This window comes from Patagioenas fasciata, chromosome 12 (genome assembly GCF_037038585.1).
Source record: "Patagioenas fasciata isolate bPatFas1 chromosome 12, bPatFas1.hap1, whole genome shotgun sequence".
NCBI lineage: Eukaryota > Metazoa > Chordata > Aves > Columbiformes > Columbidae > Patagioenas > Patagioenas fasciata.
The window spans coordinates 7,749,119-7,772,096 of record NC_092531.1 but is presented as its reverse complement, the minus strand read 5'-3'; the positions used below and the strand labels follow the sequence as shown (position 1 = coordinate 7,772,096).

General features: G+C 43.2%; 1 protein-coding gene and 1 long non-coding RNA gene across 4 annotated transcripts in view; both read right to left on the bottom strand.

Moving 5' to 3' along the window:
• The window catches only part of UBE2Q2 (ubiquitin conjugating enzyme E2 Q2), a 47,110-nt gene extending 33,179 nt beyond the window's left edge, over nucleotides 1–13,931 (bottom strand). The window contains exon 1 of one of the 2 annotated variants that reach the window (XM_065847221.2): nucleotides 13,462–13,931. In XM_065847221.2, the coding sequence (XP_065703293.1) occupies nucleotides 13,462–13,647 (186 nt within the window). In that variant the 5' untranslated portion in view covers nucleotides 13,648–13,931. The remainder of the gene's footprint in view (nucleotides 1–13,461) is intronic. The other variant, XM_065847222.2, reaches the window with a different exon arrangement.
• Nucleotides 13,932–16,464: 2,533 nt separating this feature from the next.
• The window catches only part of LOC139829008 (uncharacterized), a 69,094-nt gene continuing 62,580 nt past the window's right edge, over nucleotides 16,465–22,978 (bottom strand). For both annotated transcript variants that reach the window (XR_011741166.1, XR_011741165.1), the window contains exons 2-4: nucleotides 17,668–17,799; nucleotides 17,217–17,361; nucleotides 16,465–16,533 (exon numbers count right to left, since the gene is read on the bottom strand). This is a non-coding gene — a long non-coding RNA (uncharacterized lncRNA). The remainder of the gene's footprint in view (nucleotides 16,534–17,216; nucleotides 17,362–17,667; nucleotides 17,800–22,978) is intronic.

The following is a 22,978-nucleotide window of genomic DNA, read 5'->3' as shown; positions in this document are numbered from 1 at the left end:
CCGCTCTTCAGAACCGTATCCGGAATCTGAAGACAATGAAGCTCAACCGTTCACTGGCCACGTTCTTCTTTTCTAACCGTTGTGTTTCTCCTTTCTCCTAACCCACAGTAGGGCACTTGTTTGTTGGAGCCAGTATCTATCCCAGTCTGCGGGGCCTACACAAAAATCTCCACCAAATACATGCAGCAAACCCTCGTCAGACAGGGTTGCAGCTGACAGCGCTGATGCCGTGATCACGCAATCCCACCACGTGTTCAAATACATTCCAGCGGCTCCCTGAATGTGCTGATGCCTCCCGCACTCAATGACAGCCCTTCCTCCTCCCCTGCTCTCATTCCAACTCATTCCATTTTTTGCAATGAAAGCAAGTCCTGCTGTATGTGAGAAAAAACACTAAGATTTGATACTCCCTGCATTAGTGTATATAGCACATATGAATTACTATACCCTAAATATGATTAATATTCAAATCTTTAGTCCGCTTTAGCTTTTGAGACATGAATGGGAACAATTAATTTATCAGAAAGGTTTGTTTTAAACAATATGCGAGCACATTCACTTATCTGTATCAGAAAATATTTCAAATTTTAGACTTCAGGAATACGGATATTTAATTGCGTATTCCAACTTTTACACAACAGATGCTTAATATTAAAATACACATTCAATCAAACTTCCCATTTGTTGCAACACATCTTAGTTCTTCAGACTTACCAATAAATACATTCATTTCACCTAAAACATAAATGGCACTAAATTTCTCTAGATGTCTAAGTAATCCATATTTTTGGAACAGCTGAGTTTCACGTGGATATGAGTCACCCTATTTTGAAATACAGAATTCACACACTAACTTCTAACATTCTGATCTTGAGACACAAACAAGCTCATGAGTTTGTAACACCATCGCATGCAATGGGAAACTAAGCTTGTGGTTGGTAAGGTCAAACGACTGAACTTCACACAAGCTAATTCTGTCAAGAGAATTAAGTCAGGTTTTTCTTCTATAACTGCATCCTATAGAGAGAATAGATGGGTTTGGGTTGTTACGTCATGTAAGGAACACAAGCTTCCCCAATACAAAGACAACATTTCATCAGTGGAATCCCAGAAGAGGAATCATTCTACTATTAATTTTCAGCGGCTAAAAAAACCCCAAAACCAAACCAAAACACACACACACAAGCCAACCACATAATTTTGGGCCTTACACTACCCAGCTGACATACAGTGATTTCGTATAATCTAGTATTGCTGCACAGGTATCATCCACAGTAAGTGTTGGAGATCTTATTCTGTAGCCGCTCTAAGACTACATTTTCCTGCTCTCTCCAAGGAAAAGCAGAAGTTCCTGAGGAGGTAGAAGCTCCAAGGCTCAGGTTCGGGCAGCACGGGCCGCGCGAGGGCTCGGGAAGATGTGACATGCTGAGATGACATCACACCTCGCAGGACCGAGGACAAAGGCTGCACGTTCACAGCTGACCCACACAGTCCCAATTCATGGGCTCATCGCTTCTAGAGAGTCTTTGTATTAACACCAGGACAGATTGGGAGCTTTGTCAACACAAACACTTCTGTAACAGAATGCAGTAAAAGAATTTAGCCTACTCATAAACACACAGAATACAAAGAGATAAAGCCCCACAGCTCCTGACACCGGAACAATTTCAAAACCTATCAAATCATTTACGGAAACCACAGTGTATGAGAAGAATACACACAGGATCTCACTGTTCAGACATCCCATTGCATCCTCCATAACAGAGTCTGCTAACATTGTACTCATAATTTTGCTTACCAAAAAAAGAGAAAAAAAAAAGTGACAGAAGATAACCGGGAGCACAGGCATTAAAACAGCTTTTCCTGAGTGGAGATCTGTCATCTAAGTATATCCTAGCTCAGCTTTCTCATCCTCAACAATAAGGCTGTTTTACTTGCAATGTTATATAATCTTTATCCTGCTCTATAAAGCTGGAGCGACACAATTTTTATGGGAGTAGGAGACATTTACATGAGCCATTTCTAAATTACTACAATACTGTTGAAATTGCAGAGTTGCTGAACTAAACCAACACACCTTGCTCGCATTCCTGAGATCAGAACAACCTGTGCAAACAGTGTGCTGGGAGGTAATGGAGTAACCACTTCTCCTTGTACACAACAGAGCCATTTTATCATGGCCAAATGGTAAGAAAACACATTTAAATGCATATCTTCACCATTATGACTTCAAAATCACAATTATATGCTGACAAGTTCTTAATCTTCTTTAATTTCCAGATCATCTTAGATTGAAAATGTGTTTGGGGTTTGGTGTGGTTTTGGGTTTTTGTTGTTGTTTGGTATTGTTTGGTTGGTTTAGTTTGTGGGTTTTTGTTTGTTTGTGGTGGTTTCAACCTCCTTAGCATACCGGCTGAACAATATCCAGCCAGTTTCACTTCTAAGTTTTTGCAAAATCTCCATCACTGACAGAACCTTGTTCTGTTCTTTTACACCAGCTACAACTAAAACCCAGGTGATTTTCATAACAGCACTTCTAACTTTTATCTTCCCAGTCCCAACTTTTGTTGTCCACCCCCTTTTACTTCCAAACAACAGAACATCAAACCCCCAAATCTTTTAAACAGCTTAATTGCTTTGAGAAGGTTAGCAAGAGACCATTCTAGCTCCCACAAATCTTGGCAATGAAGTAAGTAAATCCTAATGTAAGACGACATTTCAGAGGGCTAACGCCATCTCTGCAAGGTGAACACATCTGCTATAAACTTACATCAAGGAACTGATCTCAAACCATAGGCAGCTTCCCCTCAGCAGACACCTTGATGCTACCAAGTTTGTTTGAATTAAAGAGAGGTATTTAGATTTGAAAAATCAAATCAAATCCCACTGGTTAGGGATCGTGTACACTTTCTACACAAACATTCCAAAAAAAAATTGAACTATACAATTAGCTACAATTTAATATATATTATTTGAAATCGTTAGTCAATCAATTCACTGCTTATGAATTTTTTACCTGTGTCAACCTGCCTTTAGAAAGAAAAAAAAAAATTAGAACCATAGCACCTCACAAAACCAAACAACACAGAATTAATATTAGCAAAAATAGCAGGACTGGAAAAGATACTATTCGAGCTGAAGTTCTAAAGTTTAGCTTGACGACCATAAAGCACTAGTACTTACAGCTTCTTAAAAGAGCATGCGTTGTGATTACACAACTGCCAGACCGCTTCCCATTATTAGGGGCCGAACTTTCCAAAGGCAGCTTAAGATGCTGGTAATGCATTTTCTACCACTAGATACTTGAGTCCCCATGAAATCTACAGGCTAAGAACCTTTAGAAGTCAGCAGATTGTTGTCTGCCCTTTCAACCCTTTCTTAATAACTAAAATATAAAAAAAGAAAGCATGAAGAGTCACTTTCAACTCAAGCTTTTTGACCTTCATTGGAAATAATCCAAATAAAACTATTTACCAGAAACCTCAAGGTACTAAAACCCCCAAAATTTGTATTTTAAAACATCCAGACATCACCATTTGCCCTGTTTTACAGGCTGAGTTATTGAACATACTACAATATTCTAACATTCAATTTCCAAGTGCAAGTAAAATTTGCACTTTTACATGTGAAAGAACTGTCATTTCTTTAAGAATCTAACAGTTCAGTGACCCAGAGTTCTAAAAGACAAGTTTATGCAGGGGGGTAAAAATAAAATGTTGGGAACAGGGAAAAAGCAAAGTGAATTTTACTCACCTCTAATGAATAAGGGGAAAACTTCAACCTGCTTTTCCTTTTGAATGTTAAGATCGTATACAACGTACCATTAATTTGCTCAATGCATATAAACAGAAGGACATTTTTTACTCACTAGAATCCAGCTAAACAGAGATCTTTAACTGTTTCTATCCCACAGAAAGCAAGCTTGTATTAGCTTTCATTTTCTTACACTCCTCCTGAAGTTAAAGCCTGACTTGTACTTGTTAAAACTCATACGTTTGGTAAGGCACCGGGTTCAACTAAACTACACCTATCTCTTGTAAACAGATAAAATTACTGCAATTCTACCCTCAAGTTTAATGACTGTACAAGACAAGCCCAGCTGAAGAGGTTTTAGTCAGAGGCCTGGAGACTGCAAGAGCTGCATCATGTTGCACCTTTCCAGGGGGCAGGTGAAGATCCCCAATCCCGTTCTGTGCTGTTCTGTGACCGTGCGCCTCGCTGCAGAACCCAACACCTTCAGCAGCACGTGAACACAACACAGCTAAGACAGCTGACAGGGCCATGGGGCTCCTCTCCCACACCCTCTCCAAGGAATGATGTGAGTGTAGCAGAGTATCTTTGGTTAGAATTGTTGATGTTGTTAAATACAGCCATGTTAGAAAAGGCAGGGTCAACAACACGTGCCTCAAGAACAGAAAGACCATAACAAATCACAACTCTATAGGCGCCTGTAAAACTCACTGTACAACCACAAGTTGTCCCAAACAAAACTCTAGTTTTCTGTACAAATCAGTTCTACTGATTGTAGAAGGCTCCCCCAAAAGTCACTGCAGGGCAACGCTCCGGTTCAGAGCACACAGAACAGTTATGGATGTGACTTTTGCCTTTGTGACAGACACGCTCTTGGGCAGAACAACACAGCTGTTTCTCCAGCCAGATGTGCCACGGTCTGCCCCTCTGCACCTTCTACAGCCACTGTCTATACGAGGGCACAAGCCCCACAGCATGTTTGTAAATGCACTCAAAGCCCGGATTATGGCACACTTCTTGCAATATACAGATTCAGCAGCATCTGCAAGTGCCAATATTCATAAGCTGGTGAGCACATCATAGCTAAATTACAGCAAACAGGGACAGTATTTCAACAGCAATTCACTTGTGTAAAAATTATTCCAAAGCCCAGGAAGCTTGTAATTTACAGCTTCATCTGCACAAATTCTTTTCTCCAACCCATAGAATTCTTTTGAAATTTTATGGAATCTTTAGCTTCTTTACTTTGGACACCCTTAAGACAAAAACCAACAGTTTGAGGGGGGAAAAAACCAAACAAAATACAAAAAAACCTAGAGAAGAAGCAAATGCTGCTTTCAAACAGGTGTATACAATAGGCCAATAATTCCAAAGTTTGTGAAACAATCTAAACTACTTCTGTGTTTTACTTCCACGTCTCTATCCAGGTACACACATCTAAACCTCTCTATACTCAAACATCACTATCTTAGCAGAAGCCAAAGCACATACAACCGTAGTAGCGAAGGCACAAACACCACTTCAAACAGTCAGAAACATGAATGCAGATGCAGCATCACAGTTCTTACACTTCTTATGGTCAAGTTCTTTGGGTCAACTTTTTACAGCCACTTTTCGAACTATTTAATCTACACAAAATGTCCCAACTGCCCACTCTGCTCTCTGAAATTACTCTTGGAAAAACAGGTTTATCGGACTCTTATCTGTTGTTACAACCTCATCCACTCCCCTTACCAAACAAAAGGCAGCAGGCTACTTGTTGTCCAGTATAACGTAACTACACAAAACTAAAATGTGAACTCTGAACACAAAAGCAAAAATCCTTCTCTGATAACAGTTATCTATCTTCACTGTGAAAAAACATTTTCTTCTCCAGGTCACTATCATAATGCAGCATGCCATCTAGCTGTTCAAAGAAAGTCACAGAAAATACAAACACTCACTACAATTTTGCAGGGACCCAAAGTAAAATCCACTCAGTGTTAACATACTGCTGCTCAAACACAACTCTTAGGTTAATACTAAGAAAGATTAGGTAACAGCACAGCAGGTGCCAGTTGTTCAGGAGCAGTACGCAGTGTTTGAAAATGAAAATTGGTGTTGAGGGCCAACCCAGCTGAGTGAGCTAAGGAACATTCCTCTGCCAATACCACCAACAGCAACAAATCAAGTCACAGATCACCCACACTCAAACCTGAGCAAAGAACACAGCAGTGCTGGAGACTAAGTGACTCGCTTATCGGGAAGAAGGTTGTAGAGCTGAGACTACAACCCAAATTTCTACCATAGCACCTCACAGCAGGTGGATGAACCAGTCTTACTCCTCACACATCGAAAACCCACTGTGTGCTTGTACTCTTGTCTTGACAGCTGTCAGAGGATGGTTATTTCAGAACTCTCAGCCACAAGGGGTTCTCTTCAACGCATGCATTATACGTGCACTCCAGCTGACAGTGTTTTACCACTTAAGCAGCTAGACATGTGCTAAAAAGAAAGGTATTTTGCAAATTTGGTTCTCCAATATTCTTTCGTTACCAGCAGTACAGTATCTTATGTGTCCAAATTCCTGAGGGAAGACTGGTTACTTGAAACAAATGATCAACTTGTTCCAGTCATCAAGAGTTATTAATTACCTACTTCTGCAACTATACTGACAAGTACATTCAGAAAAGGTATCATCTACATCAGTGTCACAAAGCCAGGGTAGCAAGAAACGGCTTCTAAAACGGCTGGAACTGAAGAATTGGGTATAACTAAGCTGCAACATGTGACCCTCTCCCTGACTTGACCTGAAAAAGTTTCCTGGCAGACCTCCTCTTGCCTTTATCACTTAGACAGTTACTCCTCAGTGTGCAAAGTCTGCTGCCACTTCTGCTGCCACCCAAAAATCCCGACTTCCCCTTCCTCCGCTTCATTTTCTTTACTTTCAGGAATTTGTGTCTTTCAAGTGTAGCCTTCACATGAGAGCCTTTGACATGGAACTTTGTCACCCACACACAAAATTTCAGTACCACGGAGCTCAACCCATGTTTACCATGACTAAGTTAAATACCACACTCTTACCACAGTTATTTCCTACTTCAAAAATTCAAGGAAGCCTGTGGTGTCTTGAACACCACTGCACAGGAACGCTTTAATTTTTTTCTAATGCCACCATACAAGTTCTGACAGAGCTTACGTTTCTGCCTTTCTGAATAGACAGGAAGAAGCTATTGCAAGATCTATGACTCTATTGGAGCCTTTCTCTCAGAGAGGTTAAAAAAAAAAAAAAAAAAAACCAAAAATCAGAGATCTGGGAGAAACTAGTCCAAACTACATCTCACAAAATCGCACACTAACTGCTCTACAGTCCTTAAAACACTGGGATGCCTTGTATGCATAAGGTAACAAAAAAGAAACAAAACACATAAGATCATTATTTTAATGCCACACTTAAAAGATTACAGCTGGAAGCAAGAAATCAGTAAGATATACACTAACTGGTATGCTTGTTTCCAGCAAAGATCAACTGAGAACTATCCTGCTCATATTAGCTTCAACAGTACTGAGTGCAGGCAGGCTGATATAAGATCTAAATGTTAAATAGCCTCTCCTTATTAGCATCAGCCGTTTTATTTTCCAGTTGTCCTCTATGAGCTGGTGACAGGTCATTTTCACCACTTCTACAAAGCTCACAGCTTAAGAGATATCCCGGAACACTTACTAAAGCAGACAGCAGTGCAAGCACCGGGGTGTCCCCACAGGAGCCACCCCAAGCACTGCTGAGGACCAGGCCAGCGCTTGGCAAGCAGCAGCGTGGGCAGCGCTCACCCGGTTCTGGGCCCTCCACTGCGGTACAGCTGGTTGTGCAGCCACACAGTGACCCAGACTGGGAAGTGATCCAGATTAACAATAACCCAGTAAAGAACTTCTAGGTGACAGCCAGGTCCTTAATCCAGTAAACTCAGTTTTGGCCACCTCACAAGGCACGTAGCCTTTGCTGGGCTGCAGGCAACAGCAGCGTTACAGAGTACACAGGACACAACCATACTTTGGTCTTCCTTGCAATCGTAATTTTTAATTAATGTTGAAAATATCAGTATGTCATCAATGTACGATATCCTTCGGCCTAGCACAGAAAAAACACCTGCTAATTCATTCCAGTCTGCGTAAGCCTGACTGAATGAAGCTACTCTTTTTTGGGAATGCATTTGATCAGCTCCATTAATAACTCCTGATTTTACAGTGTTCCATTGCAGACAGACTGCCACGATGAATTTGGAAGGGTAACCTTATTTTCTAGAACAGAATGCACTTTCTTCACTACTCCCATATTTTTCTCATTGATAAAAAGCTTTGACAGAGAAGCCAAAATCTTAGCACACCCTGCCTTTACCCACCACCCCGCAAGAAAAAAAATCAAGAGTAGCAGTACATACACTCTCTTCTGTAGCATAAGGTCAGTCTCCTGGGCGGCAGCGACTAAGAGTACTCCAATTTTGACACAAAATACATATAATTTGCAACACAAATCAAAGGCAACCGTCATCTCATTAAATTCCTGTTACAAAGTAGCCCTACTCTAAGTTAGTCTCTTTAAAATCAGCGACTATGAAGAAACATACAAAAATTACCGGGTATCTTTCAGGTTTTTTTACAAAAAACTCCCAAACAGTGACGATGAAGAAGCATGCTAAATAAAAAAAAAAAAAGTATATTTTAATAAAGCTGCTTTTAAGTATCAAAGTGCAGGGAGAGCGCTTTTGAGGACCACAAGAGTCCCAGTTCTGAGATTATTATATCATTAACTCACGTGAGTAACCCATTTGAAATAAGTGCAATTTCCTGTACATTAAAACCTCACCATAGTCAGCATTTAGATCTGAAGCCTGCCATTGCAGCTTTCTGGGGTGTTTTAGGAGCATTTCATGCTTTATAGGAGCCACAGCCCAACTGACCTGCAAACCCTGCAGTGCTGCTTACAGCCTTCCCCCACACAGCACAACCAGCTGCGGGCTCACAAACCACTGTCCTGGGGCTTCCAGACACAAAAGATTCCTCCTACTCCTTTTTTTGCAATATTCCATTTCCAATTACAATCTTGGCATATAAAGAGAAGCTAAAATCCTCACTCTTTTCATATTCTTGTTTGCTTAATTTTGGTTTGCTAAATAAAGCAAGACTGAACTTCTACATTTCTATTGCAAAAGTTGTGTTTGATAAGTTACTTGAGTTCCTTCTCTAAAATTCCACGTATATTTAATTGTAGTTAAAAAAATACGTATTATCAAGATAAAATGTTTGTCTGCTTTTATTTAGCCATGTTGTCTATATGCTGTGAGACAAAAGTCTCAACCTCCCTACAAAATGTCTAGTGATCTAAAAAAAATTACTATCTACGGTTTGAACTGAAAGCCTCATTCATTATGTGGTTAGTTCTGTGTACAAATAAATAGCCTTTTTAATAGGTTATCAGCTGACTAGACATTAGCTAGGAGTACTTTTAATACTAAAAATATCGTGCCTTCAAAGAACTCTCTCATGTTCTAATGCACCCTCTGTACATGCTCAACTTGTCAAAAGCTTCACAGGTAGTGTCGTTTCACTCCTCCTGGTTTAAAAGGGAAAATAAAGTCTTCTCCCATCAATTGTAGTTATCTACAGACAGCAAGTTTTTCAAGTCTTTCATAGTAGTTTCTAACTCTGATTTAGCGGTAGGGTATTTTTCAATAAAAGCAGAAGATACTACTTTCCAGCAGAGAAGCAAGAGTATACTGGAGTCATCCATATCACCTGCATTGAATTATTAATATATGCAGGATATCCCTGCACGTGAGAGCCCAGCATCTGTCTGGGACCAAAATCTGCTCCCACACAGAGCTGGAGCAAACCCCATTCTACCTGCAAGCGCTACTCGAGGACACAGAATTTCAAAAGTTGCTTTGTGTACGTGTGGAAAGATGTTAACATCCACTTTCTCTCTGAAGAGATTATAAAATCATACAAGAAGTTTTATAGCAGTCCAGATCAGTCCTTTTTCTTGCAATAACAATGAAAACATTGAATAATTCTAGCACACCCTTTGGAATACTATGTCGTAAGTCTGACAAGGTACCAAACAAACTACAGATTGCAATCAAAGACACTCACCTAAAGTCATGATCAATAAACATGCTCCTCTAGGCAAGGCCACTGTTTTGATACGATTTCAAAAACCATGCAAAACAGGACCAGGATAAATACACAGACTTTGTAAAGGACACCGGTCTATTGAACTTGATTAATTGGAAGACTACTGTTAAAAATGAAACAGAACTCCAGACACTGCTCTTGGCATAACAGAATGGGAATGTGAAGGTACACAGCCTGGACAAGTTCAATAATTAGACAGTTCTTGGGAATAAGCAGCAAGCTTTCTGACAGGGATGACTCCACCCTGAAGTGCCTCTTTTAAAATCATCTGATTAACCATTTAAGTTCCAATACGGGTCACTACCAGAAATCTCGAAGGCCGGACTCGGATAAAGTTTGCCTGTTACTTTACGAAACAAAAGAGCTATCGAGCAAATATATCTTGATTTCAAGCATTGTGCAGTATCACAGGTAGACTATTCCAGCTTCACTTTGACGGTTCTACAAACTCACACTACAGACAATAAGAAAAACATCTCTCTGAGAAATTCCAGGGCAGACTTCTAATTAAACTGTAGAATTTAGTTTAGGAGACTTGTGGAGATCCATGCAGTTCCTAAGCAGACATTCTCCCTCACCTCTCCAGGAGAATGTTTCCTCTTTCCTCTGCCTTCTTTCTCTGGACTGGAGAAAAGAAAGAGATCCATTGTGAAGATCAGAACAACTTAGATATCAAGTCTCTTTTCACACTAAGTGCAGAAGCTACTGGAAGCTTCCTTCCCTACCAGATTTTTCTCCATCCAGTACCTTCAGCAACTACATGCACTGCTAGACAACTTTCATTTCAAGTGAAGTATTGAGGTACCCAAAGAGAACCACAAAGAAAAAAAGTAATTATCAAGCTTTGTGCTAACTCTTCCCCTTAACAGAATTCTTTACCATCCACACACACAATCTATCATAAGCTTTTGTTGAGTAAGGGAAATACTGTGGCTTGATCAGTGCAGTAGGGGTTAAAGCGGTGAGAAGAAGCAAACAGCTGAAGTTACATATTTGCACTGCAAATCCAGAGCACCAAGATAGCAGCTTCTGATGCAGAGGGTGAGTCTCTCTGAGAAGACATATTTACCAAAAACTTTGTAGCCTTACCATCTTTTGCATGCTACTAATACCACCGGAATATCTAGTTCCCACAGTACCTACAGATGCACGGTAAACAGGACTTATGCTTTTCTAGTTTACTGTACGTACAGAAAAAAAACACAGAGGCAATTAGGAGTCAGAGCCAAGAGACTCGGTTCTGCTAGGGCAGTGGAGAAATCACTTTTGTCACACTTAGAGTTCTAACACTTGTGTCAAAAAAACAAGACAGAAGTCCAGAGGCCAGCTGTCTCTTGTTGGCTCTGTCATCTGCTACCCACTTGAAACAAGTGAGCCACCTCTTTAGCTCAGGTTGCCCTCTCCTATTTATTTTTAACAGATGGGGAAAATAGCCACCTACCTCAAAGAGTCAAAAATTAGACATCAGGAAGCACCAAGCTGCTTGCAACCAAATGTGAAACGAAAGTTTCAAGAAGCTTGGACATGGACTTCTTTCAAAGTAGAAGTCTCAGGTCTAGGGCTGGAAACAGCTCTTTTCCTGTTCTTTCTGCAAGTTCATATGCCATGATTCTAATGGCATGCTAAAGACCTCTTGACCCTTAGGGCAAGTGACTGTAATAGCAGATTGCAGACACTGTTTCCTCATTAACACATAAAAATGCCAAGAGTGACCTAAGCTTGTTTCTTGCTTGCTCAGGCACACCTCAGCCTACAAGTAAGTGGGCATTTCTTTGCAAGTTAAGAACGAACAGCTATCAAAAGTAACTACAACAAAAGCAGTCTCAGAAGCAGATAAACATCACAGCACAAACCCAAGGCACCAAAAACTTCAGGCCTTACTACTGGCTTCTCTGTTAGCTGTCACTTGACGACAAAGAAATAACCCATCAAATTCAAGTGACAATTGAAGGTGCACAATCACCAGACCTTTTATTTTACTCTTTAGAGAGGGACTTCTGAAATGCCTCATGTTGTGTGGAAACAAACAGTCAGACTTCTCAGCAATCAAACACTCTCTACAAAATTAAAAATACTTAAAGAAGTCACACAATCTGATAGGTCATGTCTGAAACCACCTTGCTTATTTGACCCCCAAAAACATCTTATGTCTTACAAATACCTGTCCCATAACTACAAAACTGACTTCTTATGAAAACTGACTGTAACGATCTGATCAAGGTTATTAGATTTGCCTGGTTTGCATGCAGAGCTTCATCTTTAAGTACTCTAATATTCACACTTACATTCATGTTTCTACCTCCACTGTTTGAAACTTTTATCCTTTTACAGGCAAAAGACAAAAAAGCTCTAGAGCTGATTTTCCTCAAACCCAAATGTACTAAACACTATTTTCATCCAAACAAAATTTTTCAATACTCTTAAGCTGAATCTAGATAAGCCATTTAAATTCACTTATAACTACAGATAATCCAATAAAAATGAACCTCCATCACTCTCCTGTACTTGAGTCACAGATGCCAACATATTCAAATCCTTAGGCAAGTTTAGGGCCCAAACTTTTAAAAATGCAGAGGATTTTTACCACTGCAATCAATACTGAACATTTTATTCTGCTTCCCTCCCACTCACTTAAACGAACCAAATCCGAATGAACTGGGGGAGAAGAGGAGAAGGGAGAGGAACAAAAAGCCCCTAGAAATGAGAAATCCCAAACCAAGCCGCAGGTAGGAGTCCCTCAGAGCCGAAAAGGCGGCTTATACCCCCTTCACAAGTCTAACTGCCACCATTATGATAAAACAACTCTCCAGCAGAAGACCAGAGGCACTATTTTACCCCTCCACGACAGCAAGAATGAAAAGTTTCCCCGTCCTTCCGAGCGCAGCGGCCCCCGAAGCCGCCACCCCCGCCGAGGCTCAGGGCTGACCCCCCGGGCCCGCCCGCCCGGCCTCTCCTCTCCTCTCCCCGCCCGGGGCAGGGCGGCCCGCCCGGCTCAGGCCCCGCCGGTGTGGCGCACTCAGTAAAGCGCACGCCCTGCACCTCCCTCCCGTGCTCCCACTTCTGGGGACGGGAGGAAAGCGCTCCCCTTGCCCCGCCGAGACGCCTCAGGGACGGGGGAGGCCGGAAGAGCCTCCCGCTGCCCCAGGGGCCGACCCCGCGGCGGGGAGGCGGCTCGGGGACTCTCTCCCCGCTGCCCCGGGCCCGGTCGCCCTTTGTTCCGGCTCCCGGCCCCGAAGCGGGCGACGCGGTCACGTCCTTCCCCCATAAGAGCCCCCCGGAGGAGCAGCCGGGCCCCCGCCTCGGCGGGGAGAAGAGGCCGGGGGCGCCCGCTCCCGAACTTTTGTTATGGTCGCGGTGGGGAGGACACGCAGAGCCCGGGGAGAAGCGGGCCCAGGCGCCTCGGCAGCCCCCCGGAGGCCCCGGTCCCCCCCGGTGCTGAGTCACCCCGCGGCGGGGCTGCGCCCCCTCCCCGCGCCCCGCAGACAATGGCGAGGGCGGGCCGTGCCCCGGCCCTCCCCCGGCCCCGCTCGGCCCCCGCACCGTGATGTTGCAGTGGATGGTGAGCGGCGGCGGCGGCTGCGGGCTGGAGCCCGGCGGTGGCGGCAGGAGCACGAACTGGCAGTGGAGCTCGTCCAGCTTCCAGGAGACGATGCGGAAGCGCTCGTGGTCCTTGTCGAAGATGGACTCGAGGAACTTCAGCTCGGCCTTGAGCCCTGACACCGACATCCTGGCCTCATCTCCGGGCCCGGGCCTGCGCCACCTCGCCCGCTCTGCCGCCGCCTCCCTCCGCCTCAGCCCGGCCCGACCCTGGCCCCGGCCGCGCCTGCGGGGCGGAAGATGGCGGGAGGGCGGGGGGCCGGGGCAGCCCCAGCCGGCGGGGGGACGGCGAGCGCGGCGGCAGCTCCCTTTGTACCAGCCTCCTGCACCCACTCGCTCGCTTAAAAGGGCAACAGCGTACCCGCTCCCCTTTCCCTTCCCCTTCCTCTCCGGCGGGCTGGGCCAGCCCCGCCAGCCGCCCCGCCCTCGCCCTGCCCGCCTCCCGCTAGGCCGGCCCCGCTCCCGGGACACACGCAGCAAGGCCGGGCCGGCCCCCCGCTCCTCCCCCGGCGCCACCGCCCGCCTCCCCGCGCCCGCCCCCGCGGCCCGGCCCGGGCTGCCCGCCCGCTCCGGCCCCGCCAGACTGGCCCCGGCACCCCGCGGGCTCTGCCCGCCTGGCCCAGCCCCTGCCCGGGCACTGCCGCCTGCTCCCCGCTCCCGGCAGCGCGGTGCCGAGCCGCAGTGACTGCTCACCCGCGTCTCTCCTCCTCTTGTGCAGCTCAGCCCCGCGCCAGGGATCGCAGTCTTCTCTTCTTCGTCGCACTTCTATTTTGCTGAGAAAAACGGGAGCGTGGGTTTGCACTTGGTCACCTCTGAGTCCTGTCAGTCCTCCATTAATCCTAGAGGTCATTCGATAAACCAGGAATTCCTGCCCCGACATTTCTGACAGATAAATACCAATAAATCCTCGTGTCGATCTTCGCAGGCTGAAAAGAAGCAATACAGAGGCCAAGAAAAACTTAGTGTTGCATTTAAGTTCCTCTGTAATTGTTTGTACAACATTGTATCTACAGAAAAAGCACCATGAATCTTGAAAGGAGGGTAAAGTGAATACCTGCTACATTCAGGGATCAAGAGATGCTGCCTCTATTTCTACCACTTTCCTGACGCTGTAAAAATGCACCTTTATTTGTCCCTTTCCAGCTTGGTTTTGTCTACGGACAGTTGACAGCTCTTTGGGAACAAGGATCAGCTCTCACATGGCATAAAGAGATTACTGTGATCCAAGTAGTAATACTGTTGCAGAGCATCCTTCTGGCTACCCAATCAGCTTTTAATTAATGCAGTACACACATGCACACACGCAAACCTGGAAAAGGGAATTGCCTTTTTTTAAAAAACATGGATATTTTATATACATCTTTAATTCTGAAGAAACTGGCAACACTCCACAAGTCACAAGCTCAATCTTGTCAAGTGATGAGAACTCTAATCTTGATCCAGGAAAACAGTTATGCACATGTCCAACTCCAAGCATATTGAAGACTTACTGATCTGTGGGTGTGAAATCTCCCATCCTTCCAGCAAAGAGAGCTGCAAAGAACACACTTTTCCACAAAAGAAGCCAAGGAAGGATCAACACTGGTTAAATACTCTGACTGAAAGACAGCAGAAAGTCCACAGAGTTGAAAGACCTGTTTTTTACAGGTACCATTTGAAAGACTCCTGTTACACGGGTGTGTGCAACTCAGCTTTCCTAGAAGGGCTGAACTGTCTGTTGGCTCAGACTGTACAACCTGCGAAGTGAAGACAGAGCGGATACAATGGGTGCCTGTTAATGTGTCATCAGGCCAGGTAAAGACCTTTGAGAGACATGGGAAGATTTAAGTATAAAGGTAAATTAGCCATAAATAAACAGCAGAAAATTATTACTCTGTCTTAGAAACAGAAGGCCTGGAAGAGCCTTTCTATGGGAACACCAGAGAAAAAATAAACAAATCAGACTTTGTCACGCATTACGTGATGCGATGCATGAAACAGCAAAGGAATGAATTTGGTGACTCAGCTTTATTTCCCTCATATGACAGGATTTTGGCCTACAATGCCTCACTGCAGCAGAAAGGTGGGCAGGCTTAGCGAGTTCAAGCTACACCTTTCATCACACCTCACCAGAACTGCCTCTACCACTAGCTCTGGTCTTCCATCCCCCTTGTCTTCTCATCTGCCTTCCCTCTCCTCTGCCTCTCCATTGACTGTGACACCCCATTTTTTTGGCAGCTGCTTCAAGAAGCAACATGCAGCTGCACAGCCACCACTCCCCTAAGTTCTGTTGCACTTCCCTGTATTCAGTAGGCATTGTGCAAGCTGTGACATCGCCTGTGAATCCATTTCTATGATAAGACCTTGAGAATGCATTGGGGTTGCCTTGCTCTCTGGAATACAGAGGCTGCTTCAGAGGTGTAAAGAGGTTTTTGCCATGTCTGACTCATTCCTGTTTCTTCCTTCAGGGACTTGCCATGGGGCGTGACATGAATCTCAGGTTGGTCACAAGGTGACTCAGGAAATCTTGAGTCTCCCAAAGACCAAAATGAATGCACACAGGGGAAGACCTGACATCTCTGCATAATAAAGGAAATTAATTCTGGTAAAGACCCTCAGGAGCACTGTATCAGATTCTAGTAATTAAAGATACTCTTAAGTTCCTTTGATCTATATTGCCTGTAAGCACTATTTTTTTTCTACCCTTCTTCCTGTATGCACGCATTCAACATCATGGGAACCTCTCTCTATCATACAGCTAAACTTCCTCTTCCATGGATCTGAACTTTGGCCAAACCTCTCTGTTATTAAGATAATAATAACATACCTTCATAACCTTCTTTGTTTCTTTTCCCTCCCTTTCATTTAAATAGAACAAGTCTTGTAAGAGTCCTCAACTGAGAAAACAGCAGATTACTCATTACTCTCTTGGGTAGAATTGGCAGAAAAAAGGAGGCAAACAGTTCAGACCAAAGTTTTCTTACCCATGAGCATTTACTGCCAGTCCTGTCTCCAATGGATCTTCTGGGCGCGGCCCTGGTAAGAAGAAAGGTCAGCAGCAAGGGGCAGAAGAAACTGGACAAAAGATGAGTTCAGGATGAGCCATTAAGAAGGAAATGAACAATTATGTAGGATGGATGCTCTGACGAAAGCAAGAGTTGTTTGGGGCTTAAAGAAAGCACATTCCAGAGCACAGATGAATTTCAGTTTATATTAGTCCTTTTCTTCCTCTGTGAATGCCTTTTCCAGGTCTGCTGTATTTCCCGCTTTACCCCTGAGTGAAGCTCATGTACATTCAGTTGAGCGTTTGTGCCTATCACAGGATTGATTTGTTTCTGTGAGAGTAGTTTATGGTTTTGTTTTCTGACCTCACTTCTCTCATTTACAGCCCAGCTCATAGAAAGGGTCTTTCTGTTTAATTCTGGTGTCACTTTCCTGAGAGAAATGGCAGGCACCAAAGAAGGAACTGCCACTTCAGAAATAAGGAAGGCCCAAATCTTTTGTAACCCTGAACCTCAGCAGAAGGAGAAAGAAAAGGATGAAGTTAATGAGATGAGAAGAAGTGTAAATTGGTTTTGGTGATAGATGATGTAGTTTGGTAATAGCTGATCCTAGGGTAGAACAGGCAAACTTTTACACAGGTAGCAGCAGAACTTGAGACTAGAAAAGACAAATAATACCAGATACTCATAAAGAGAAGGATAAGGCAGAAACCTTACCTGAAACCTTAGGCAAAGGCAGAAAGATTCAAGAGGATCCTGCTTTTCCAAGATACAATCCAAGCTGTCTTACTCCCCAAAGTCAGGCTTTCACATCAACTTCTGAGTGCACAGCATCAAAGTTGTTGCTTCAGTAATGAAGTCACTTTCAAAGCATTTTAGAAGAAACAGACATCGGTGCATATAAGCTGATGAAATGGCTGGACAATACAGTTTCAAGAAGCATGGCATGCAGCAGACGTGGGATTGCTTAGCCTCTTAAATACCTATTCTACTTTTAAAGGCTTTAACAGTTAAGGAATGGCATTTCAAAACCAATCTGTCCTAGAACAGCTTGGATAGATGGTGATACCGTTGCCCAGATGTTCAAGGCTTAGGGGTCAAGGATGTGTCCACAAGTGCTCAAATACTATGGCCATGAGTTTAACATTAAAAAAAGACAGTAGCATACCTTTAACCAGGATGGTCAGAGAGCAGTTTTCAGTGACAATTCTGTGTCCATCTCTGTGGCTGTCAACAACTGGGTCAAATAGGTCCCTTCTTCATGGTGTTTTCTCTCAGCCACTGAATGGTGTTTGTAATCCTACACAGGAAGAAGCAATAATATTTTGGTGAATATTTCATTACTGTTTGTGGATTTGTAGTTGAGGCTATATTTATATATATTACTGAACAGTGTACAAAAAGTGTCAAAAGCTGAACAGTGTCTGCAAAGCAAGGTTAATTATATGTTTTTGTCCAAACAAAATTTGTGGGAATTAATTTGTTAGCAGAAAGGTGCCACAGGAAAGCAAAGCCGTGTTAATCACAGTCTTGCAATGCTGCAGATGGGGATTAGAATCCACTGTACAAACATATCAGAAACAAAACCCCTTGCACGTACTTTATAACGCACAGTGAGGGAATACACCTGGTGTTCTCCTTCATGGTTCACATAGCTTATTAAAACAGAAGAAAAACACATCTATGAAAGCAATAAGGAACCATGCAGCCACATCTGAAGCACACCATTTAATAAAATAACAGAACAAGGTAGAGAAAAAAGGAAAATGTGGTGTCGTTTCTTCAAACCCAGCTGGGTGAGGGAAGAGGCTGCTGCATGGAGCACTGTTCAGAGCATGGTAACACACCTTCCCTGGACTCCCTGGGATTTGCACCCTTTCCTTGGGATCCATACCAAGTCATAAGCCATGAAGGGCTCAGCAAGCTTATCTTTCCTTGACATCACAGAAGCTTAAAAGGGATGTACAGGAGCAGAGGTCAGATGCCGGGCTCAGTCCTGCTAAATACACTTCTGGCTGGAGGCAGAGGCAATCTTAATCACAGTTGAATATGCAGCTCCTTCACCCCTTTTATTTTTTCTTATTTTTATTGGCAGTGAAATAGTTAACTTTGTTTATATTAAAATATCAGCACAGGGCATCTGAGTTGGCAGGCACTGAGATGAAGTGGGCACGTCAGAGTTATTGTTTCAGATTCTGCAAGCACAGCCAGACCTCACCATGTCACTTAGCCTGGAAAACACAAATCAAATGCATCTCAGCAACCTCACCATCCGGGGCTTCTCATTTACTCATCACTTTTTGTGGAGAAATTTAGACTTTGGGGAACAAAGCGGTGCCTGTGACAGTACTCTCTCCAGTCAAAACCCTCAACAGAATGCCTAAAGTGCTGCACAAACACTAACCCCACTGGCATCACTCCAAAACAGGCATAGGATGCAGCTTCATTTTATAGGTGAGGAAAGTTGGAAACATCGAGTCTGGGGCCAGTTCTACAGTGATTCTGTTCACAGCCTTTCTGTAGACTGAAACAGTCATAATCTGGAAATTTAATCCATCTATCCTTACGGATGAAAGAAGGACAGACATTTTTTTATGTTACAAAGGTGACTTGAAATATGAAGAGTTGCCTGAGAAAAAGCCACAGCAAGAAGCAGTCTCAGAGAATCAAATGAAAGACTAAACCTCAGAAAAGAATGATCCCAGCAACTATCACTCTGTAAGTCTGTTTCTTTTCCTGCTAGAAACAAATTCTAAGCACAAAAAGCCACTAAAACAGATGAAGGCTAGCAGACTCACAAGCAGATGCATTTGCCATGGAGTTTATAAGAAAGGAAACCTCCTATAGATTTACAATATTGGTGAGTAAAAGGGAAGTAGCAGAATCAACATACTTGCCTCTAAACAAACATTTGAAATACTGAATCACAAAAATATGAATGTAACCTTAATTCACTCTCTTTTGACATAACAGCACCCACATAGCTTAAGAATTGGCTTACGAACTGTGAACAAAGAATTAAAATAGCAAATCACTGAGCAGGGAAAGGCACTTAGGGAGTTTAAAATGAATCGTGGCAGTGCTGTGTTATGATCTAGAAGAGACTATCATTGACGAAATTATCAGATGACACAGAGAGGCATTTTGAATAACAATGAGGACAAGGAAATAATTCCAAGAGATGCAAAAAAATCAGAAACTAAAAAAAGGCCACCCCTTGATCTATAAGCCACAAACCTAGTGAATCCTGGTCTCCTATAGATTATGGTTTTATATCACCATCGCACTGCATCTCACTTGGTCTCATGCTATAAAACACCTCACCCTTTCCCAGTTCCTTCCCATATCTCCATACTACTTACTTTCCATAGGGTTCTCCATATTTCCCCACATTCACCACCTGTTTTGGCTAGAAGAGACAGAGCAGATGCAGTGGCTGCTTTGAGAATCTATCCTGCCTGCTATATTCTATTGTATGCTTTACTTCCATCTGCCTAATTAAGAAAATGTTTTTGTAGATAAGATGCCATCTTTTTGTCCAGTATATTCTATGCTTGTGGACATGATAAGACCAGAGGTTTCATCAGTATTTCCAAAAGGGGGAAACACCTCTTCTCTTCTCTTCGTTAGTCACTTGATTTTTTTTTAGAAAGTTTCTGCAACATACTATTTTACTCTATGTTTCCATCAAATTTAAACAGTCCAGCTAGTTCAAGAACCAGTTAAGAGCAAGATCAGTATAACAATAGATGGTGTTTGCCAGTATCATTGCCTAAAGAAACGAAAGCTCCTTGATAAAACCAGGTGGCAAAACTGCATGTAGAACACTGCAACTGTGATCTTGGCAGAAAATTAGCAAAAAATCAGAGTAAAGTATGCAGCTAGTTTCTCAAATGCAGCCGATGTCCACTAGGATCCTCCTTTACACCCCTCAATCCTAGATCTGACCTGAACTCAACTTTACCTCTAGGCAAACACAGAGCAAGCTCAGAACAACTCAGCATCTGTGTGACACCTACAAGAATTCAAAGTGTGGCAATATGCTCACCAGCATGACTTTTTTCTCCAGACAAAAGTCTTAACTTGTCCCCTACCTGACTGAGGAAGATCTAGCAGGCTTGAAGAACCAGTCTCACATAAACACTTTAACTAAAGGGTAGTTAAACAGGGAAACAACACTAACTTCCCACAGGGACAGGAGGAGAGGAACAAGGCTGGAGGAAAGGAGTTAAAGGATTTTTATCATCCCTTCCCCGCATTAGCACATGGTTGTATCATACAACATGGTATAGGTAGTTGCAAAACCCTGCGTTTGTCTTCTGGCTCCCAATATCTGTACACTGTGAGCACTAAGTAAAAAGAGGGATTATTTAGCACTGATATACAGAGGAAGCTGGAAATTTAAGAAAGAAAAATGAAATTAAACCAGGAAGAAGATGACACAACCTTAATGTTGTCACCATGACCTAAGAGACTTTAGAAACTTCTGAGGAAGCAATGCTGTAGTGCAGAAGAGCTGCCAAGAGTGGCCACCAAGGAGGGGAAAAGATGACCCAAAGCGAGCACGATGGTGAACACCAAGAGAAAGAAAGAAATGTTGATTAGAGACTGCTTAAAACCATCCTCTAGTCAGACGTTTCAAGGAGCAAAGTCTTTCCACACTGGTAACCCAGTTTTAATTTCTGCTGCACTCCTGAGAGCATTAACAGCCCCGCCAAGGCTGGGCTCAGTGGGGATTTCTGCCAGGTCCTGTTAGCAGCCTCGGCATTTTTCAGAGAGCACACACCACCACCTAGCGCCGAGTGATCCTGCTGCAGGAAGAGGACCGAAAACCTCTGCTCCCCAAAGGGGCTTTGGTCCCTGCAGCCCCAGGGCTCTTCTGGGCCAGGCGATGCCGCTGGATGCAGCCGGCCTCGCCGCATGGACGTCAGAGGAGAAGCAGGTACAGGCTCCCCAGGGCTGGAGAGTTTTAATAGTTTGTGTGCTTGAGAGGAGAAAAAAAAAGCCCCTTGTAATGTTGACAACCTTGAAGATAAGAGATACTGACAAAAGTAGGCATTCAGGACAGTCAACCCTATTTCATCCATTGCCTACAATGGACTGCAAGGAACACACTGAAATGGTGCACGTTCTGAGACCCAGATGGGCTATGTCAAAACTGAACGTGAGTCCTGTAAGCATAAGAAAGAAAAGCGGTTTACTGTCCACTTTCACTGTCTCATATTCAGCTTCTTGACAGCTGATCTGGTCTGAAATTAAATTCATACAGTAATATTAGCCCAAACAGCTAACCTCTGTGTGGCTGTTGGCCTTACGAGTGAACATAGTTGATGATAAATTCTTAATCATTCTTCACATCAATCATGATATTTAATAAAATGTTTTTACAGATGAGATTCTGGTTTTCTGTCCAGGTACTCTAGAATCAGCACAAATCAACAGCATACTCATTGATTCATATTTGTAGTTATAAAAAGGTTTACAGCTTCCTCTCCAGGCAATGAGATTAGCCAGTATGATTTTCAAAACTTTTTTTCGTCCACAACCCTTTTTACAAGAGCTTTCAGAAACACTCAGTGATTTACCAGCTGGTGGAGCTCAGTAAATAGCAGGAAGATTCGTCCACAAGCTTTCTCTGAATTGGAAGTAAATTGTGACTCAGCCACCCACATTAACCTTCCACTTCCATTTCCACAAAAGCTTACGCCTTTGGGATCATGTTGTTTTTCTGCTGGCAGAAAGTGTCATAAATGCACTGAATTCACTGTGGAGTTACTACTGCCTTCATCTACTGAAGATGCGCAGAACAGATCTCCTTGGCACAAATACAGACTAGAGACGAATGTGTGACTTTCTGAAACAGCTGTAACAGGTCCAGTAATCAACTGTTGAAAATAGTGAAAGGACGTGGTGTTGCTGAATTCATGCTTCTCACTGTTTTGTTACCCAGACCAGCCAGCCAGAGCAACAGCAACATCTCCATACAGTTCATGGGACCAATGAATACAAATTATAAACCAGGAATATATAGACTAAACCACCTATCTAATTCTGATAAGCAGCCCATTGAGTGGCAGCCTGCCCAGCAAGTTCAGTGAGCCTTGAATGAGGCCCTACCCAAAAGGCAACATTTAATCACTGAAGAGGTACCTCAAGTATTTTGTTTGTAGTAGTAATCTGGGAACAAAAGACTATAGATAATGTAAATCAATAAAGTGTTACATGTTCTCTCTCAAACATATTTACAACAGGAACTGAATATTCAACATTGCCACCTACTAAAAGAACCATAAATCATGGTCCCCAACTAAAAGATGTCTTAAAAACCCCAGATCTTTAAACTAAAACACATGTAGGGTTTTCCTAATTTTGTCTCCAGTTTTCTTTTCTGTTTCTTTGTTTTTGTGGGTTGATCGGTTGGTTTTTGGGTTTGTTGTTTATTTTTTGAGAAAGAGCTTTTTCAGGTTGCAGAAGCAGAG